General features: G+C 35.9%; 1 protein-coding gene across 1 annotated transcript; it reads left to right on the top strand.

The window, feature by feature from the left end:
• Positions 1 to 3390: 3390 nt before the first annotated feature.
• LOC109114584 (uncharacterized) lies at positions 3391 to 4368 on the top strand. The gene has a single exon (XM_088902075.1). The coding sequence runs from the start codon at positions 3449 to 3451 to the stop codon at positions 3962 to 3964; it is 516 nt and encodes a 171-aa protein (XP_088758201.1). The 5' UTR covers positions 3391 to 3448; the 3' UTR covers positions 3965 to 4368.
• Positions 4369 to 5922: the final 1554 nt, after the last annotated feature.

Genomic DNA, 5922 nt, shown 5'->3' with positions numbered 1-5922 from the left:
TAAAAGTAAAATTGAGTTACCCAATTAAATTGATTACTCAGAATGTCAGGTGGCAATTCAATTGCACCGACTTCAATTGGAGACTGGAGACGTCTACTTCAATTTCTGAAATGCTTTTGAAAAGTCTGGTCATATTTTCTTTTCCAAACAAACAGTGGGAAAATTGAAACGGAATTTGGAGAAAATAAGGAACCAAAGGCGAAAACGATGGTCAAGATTGATGAACTAGGATATGTCACCACGCCGGCATCACTTGTTAAGGAAAGAGAATGTGAGTGGTCTCCTGACCAATTCCACGTGACCAGACAAATGAGATCTTTCTGCGATATTTCTCAATACACAAATCACGAACCAGGATCCTAACTTCAAAAGTTGGAATTAAATTATATTGTATGGCACATTATGCCTGTACGAGACCCTTAATTTTGATGGGGTATGTGTTCTCTTGTTTGGTATTCCTTGAAGAATGAAGATGATAAAAATAGTGTATATTCATCCATATGCAATAAATGGCAAGAAGAAGAAGATGAACAATATTTTTACCCTTTATCGATATTATTTTTAAAAAGTTAACCTGTTTTTGAATTTTTTTAAATATATTACTTTTATTGATATTAAACCCTAAAAATTGCCCTTATATGCTATTAACCCTTGAATATTCACTCCTTTTGAACAAGGTTTCCATGTTCTTTTCAATTGCATGTAATTAATATAGAATCACGTTTAAAAGGAGTGATTGAGCGTTGATTCAGCAAGTAAATAGGAATAATAAAGGGGTTTTCAGGTTACGTTAGAAAAGGATGCAAATTTACCGGAGACCGGAATGAATCTGGATAGGGTTATCGAAATCCAACTGATAAAAATGGCATCCAAATTTACTTCAATATCGAGGGTTCGACTATGATATCGGAAAAGCTCGTAACAAATCAACAGTAAGAGAGTGATAGCAGCCAGTCGGCTAGTATTCATCAAAATTCATGGAAAGGGTTGATTGCTTAAATTAAAACTCTTCCCATATATGATCTTTTCAGCATCATTAATTCTGACCAATCAATTGGAATCATAAACGTGGTAGTCAATCAGGTGTCATTTATCAAAATTCATGGGTGAGTTTTGATTGGTCAAAACTCTTCCCATACTATATCTTTTCCACATCATAGATTTTCCCAAAATATTGATATGCCATGTATATCAATATCATATTGTATTTTTGGTTATCTGCTATACCTCTTTACATGTGTTTTTAGGGATCCAATTTTTTTAATGAATAATATATGTAACTGAAATTTGGAAAAAACTAAAAAATAAATTAAAAGGTGCATGGTTTAATTAAAGTGTATCGAACCATTTGTTTTTTATTTGTCACAATTATTTTTCTTTCATATATTGAATATGTAATATTAGGGGAATGTTTGGAACCGTGGCCATTTTTCAAAAAAAACGGTGCCACATCGGATCCACATAGGCGTTTCAACAAATGCCCATGTATCTCATTGTTTGGTTCAGCCGATTATTAAAAAATCGGGCATGCCTCGAAAATCGGGATCCCACCGATGCATTGGTGTTTCATACATCGGTGAACTGTTTCCCCCAACGGTTGACTGATGTATATCTTATGTGGTGCTTACCTGTCAGCACATACATGAAAAACAGTAATAAAAATCACCTTACAAAACAACATAGTGTTACTCACTGCCTACGTGGCAGAAGCATTTTTTTTGTGAAAAACATAGGGGTGTTCCTTCTTTTATTTTTTCTTTTGTATTCTTATCAATTTTAAATTTTATATTTAATTTTGATATCACACATTAAATTGAACTGTTGACCCACCGCTATGATGGAAAAACAGTTTTGGGGTTGACTTAAACTTTGGTTTTATAACATTACAATTATGGGTTTCTTTTCTTTTTTGGTTTTTTGTCTCATGGAGCTGGACAATGGGGGCTAGCCCATATGGGGTCAGCTGCATGAATTTTGTTTCACCATTCCATTTTGTTATACATATTGTTGAATCATTGGCACTTAAATCATTTTTTATTGCTTATACTCATATCGATTTTGGTCTATCGCTAACCCTTCTAATCCCCTTTAACTTGCAATAAATCACTTCTTACGGGTGTAGTTGATGGTCTTCTATGCATGTGATTAAACGTTTTTACTCTACATTCTCTCATTTTACCATTTATTGGAATTATTCATAAGTTCCTTTGGATGACTTCATTTCCGAACCTATTAGTCTAGCTTTCTACTCATCCATCTCAGATTACACACTTATGTCACATTCATTTTTTAGACATGTTTTTTCTTGATTGTTTAACATTTTGCTCCTTATAGCACAATTAGTCTTACAATTATTTTATGGAATTTTTCTTTTAATCTAAGTGGTATTTTCCTATCACATGAATTTTGGATAAACCCCTCCATTTTGATAATTTCTCTCTAATTCTAGGGTCTTCCTCAAAACTCTCACGTGTTATGAATTATTGAAACAAGGTATACCTTTATTATTATTATTATTATTATTATTATTATTATTATTATTATTATTATTATTATTATTATTATTATTATTATTATTATTAAGTTTGCATTTAATCCACTAGTTAATTTCATCATCAATTAAAACAATGTCATCAGCAACAATGAAATCACCACCCGAATATATTTAATTAATTCATCTATAATAAATGAAAATCAATTTGAGAGAGATAGAGAGATGAACCCAAACCTGGAGCAACTTTGATCCATACCCAACGCGACCTGTGTGGCACATAATTCAATACAATTATACAAATGTTACAATGCTGCAATGTCAACGGATCAAGTTTATCATGGGCCACCTTAACCCAAAACCCAATGACACTAACCCGTTTTGGGTTGGGCCAATGCGACTTTAATTAATTACCCAACCCAATGGCATACATAACTATCCAAAACTGTTGCTAACATGGATCACAGTTTGGTGCAACCTCTCTTCAGCAGTGGGACACATTATCCATTGTAAAAATTGCCTTTGGAAAACTTGTTAATGTGTTCCATGTGCTGAGGATAGGTGGCACAAAATTGCTTTGCATCAATCTATATCCACCTTTTTTTTTTTTTGTTTTGTTTTTTAACTATATTGGCACTTGTGACCAGAAGTGGGCTTCCCAAAGAAGACGACAAGGTTCAGGCTTGGGCTAAAATTAAAACAGTGAATCAGATCTTTTGGTAGGGCCATACTTTCTGTATGGGCCCCACCATGATGTCACTTTGGTAGGGGCACGCAGATATGACATGGAAGGCCGTTTCACGAACCAGTGGTGTCAATAGTTGGATTGACCAAAGACTTCCTCCTTCCTATGCTATTCGTCTATAAATTAGTTGCAAACCTCTCTCCAAGACATATACAAAGCAAAAGAAAAAAAGAAGAAAAACATTTTCTCGGTACTCACTCCAAGGAAGAAGCATGGATATCCAGGCTTCGTCTCTCCTCCTGCTTCTTCCTTTCCTTCCACTTCTCATTCCATGCATGTTCATCTACTTCCTTCCAATATTCAGTTACAGAGCTGCGGCAAGAACCCATTTTAGCTTGTTATTGGGCTTCTTCCACATCAACTCTTCTAATGGCGATGCCTCCGACGACGTTGGCGGAGATCCCGGCGTGAGGCGCTACTTCACTTTAAATCAGCCTGCCGCAGAGTCTGAGACGAAACAAGCAGAGTGCGCCATATGCTTGTGTAAGATAGAAGAAGGAGAAGAGATCCGAGAGCTGAGATGTGAGCATCTCTTTCACAGAGTTTGCTTGGATAGATGGATTGGATATAGGCAGTCCAGTTGTCCCCTTTGTCGGGGTTCTATAATGCCGGCGAGCAGGATGACAGCCAGGCTTTCCGGAGGGAATGAGGAGGTTGTGGAGGAGATAGTCTTCATGTTCTCTTCCTTCCAACGTTCCGACGCTCGGGAAAGATGGTGGCTAAGGTGAACCAAACTAACCATGATAGGTTGCAGTACTAGAGTACTACCAATAGCTACTCCGTCAGGATCAGGATCTCAGAGACCATGCGCGTCGAACCTTCTCTCCACTGAATCGATCGAAACGAATGCTTGCAGCTGGTTGCTGCTAAGAGTTAAAAAGTTGTTGGAGATTCATGGGGCTGAGTTATCATTTTACAACTGTCAATAGCTATATTAGTTATATGTATTATCTTCTTCCTGTTTCTGCCAGAAATAAAAGGGTCTTACCTTCTGCTTTTGATCCTCCTGGCGGTGGTGGTGGGATGCAGGATTCCATGTAAAATAGTCCATTCAAGTACACTTTCATATTAAATAATTAAAATCAATAAATCTTTACTGTAATTGGCTGATAAACCTATTCATCCACAGTAATGCATCTGCGTACTGGTTGTAATAAATAAATATTAATTTGAAAATAGGAGAGGGTATATATATATATATATGCATATATGCTATGGAGCCATATTCATCATCTATTAAATGGGAGGGCCAGTTTAACTGGACCATAATCATATTGGGCTACACTCCACATATATTTGCATGCAAGATGTCTAAACTTTAAATTTTTAAGGGTCATTACTAGATATGTTGTGGTAACAAATCTCCAACTGGTAAAATCTCGAGCTGATCGAAGACAAACATGAAAATGCAAGTGCGACTCAAAGGTATTAAGATATGATTATATCTACTCTATCTGATAATGATAAACAATATTTAAACCTTAACAAAAATGGGTTGAACCCAACTTCCATCCATGCATGGCAGCCGTTATGTTTAGTGGAACATTAATGGTCCATACGTATGAAACAAGAGTATATATTTTATGATTTATGACTCACACACTCTGCAGTTTTCTGAACCCTCATCATCCTCATTGGAGAGGAGCAGGTGAATTCATGGGCCATTTAAAATAGGCAAAAAATGGCAAGAATTGATTATTAAGTTATACTTGCATATGGGTCCCCATTAGTTCTATAGATTTTAATTCCAATTGGTCTCTACACAACGTATCCCAGTCCAGTTCCAATTATTAATCGGGACAACATGATGGACCCAAAACGGAACCAAAATTAGTAATGGGACAATCGAGTCTTCACACAATTAATTTAGAAATTTATTTTAGTAATATAACCTTAATAAAAATGAAACTAAAATATAAAATGTGTTTTTAATAATAATTTATTATGTACTGCCTAGCTATGAAACCAATATAAATATAACTAAAATTACAAAAATACCAAGAAATCTCTATATATTATTAACTTTAATTATAATTGGTGGTTTGGTATGAATGGATTCGGGGCAGCAGGAACAGGAATCAGTCCCAATCCAATTACTAACCGGGACAAAATCTCATAACTAGAACTGACATAATCAATTCGGTCAGTTTGGTTCTGCTGCTGGGTAGACCCGACCCATTCTAGGTCCCCGCTATGTGGGTTCTTTCAAGGGTGGACTGGGACTGGGTACGTTTTAACGTTTGGCATTTTTTTTCAGGTACAAAGTGGCCCCCTCGTATTCAAACCAGAATTTTCACGCTTGACAGCTTGAGAAAGAATAGACTAAAGGCTTGAAAAAAAGGTTCAAAGCTCAAACTTTACCGACACCAGTTAGAAATACATGATTAAGATAAACAAAAAGAGTTCTTTTGGTGACAACAGATTATACTAATTTTGAATTTAGGATTACTAAGTTGTGCGATGCTTAGAACCAATCTTCTTCTTTGTTGTTTTCTTTCTTTTTTTTACCCATAGAAATATAAGGTTGATAAAGACTCTGGGGCTGCAAAAAGGTGGGTATTCTCTACTTTCTCTACTTCAAAAATATGGATAAAGACTTTTCAACTACAGGGGTGAGGGATCTGATACATTGAATCAGGCATGCATACACCCTCGCAACGCAGCCACAAAACGTGAGTCCTACCAG

Source organism: Nelumbo nucifera, chromosome 3 (genome assembly GCF_055504915.1).
Source record: "Nelumbo nucifera cultivar China Antique chromosome 3, China Antique-T2T, whole genome shotgun sequence".
Classification (NCBI taxonomy): Eukaryota; Viridiplantae; Streptophyta; class Magnoliopsida; order Proteales; family Nelumbonaceae; genus Nelumbo; species Nelumbo nucifera.
This window is presented reverse-complemented; position numbering and strand designations above follow the sequence as displayed.

Bases quoted from the DNA above. Each gene is read 5' to 3' on its own strand.
- LOC109114584 (XM_088902075.1), top strand. From the start codon at position 3,449: ATGGATATCCAGGCTTCGTCTCTCCTCCTGCTTCTTCCTTTCCTTCCA.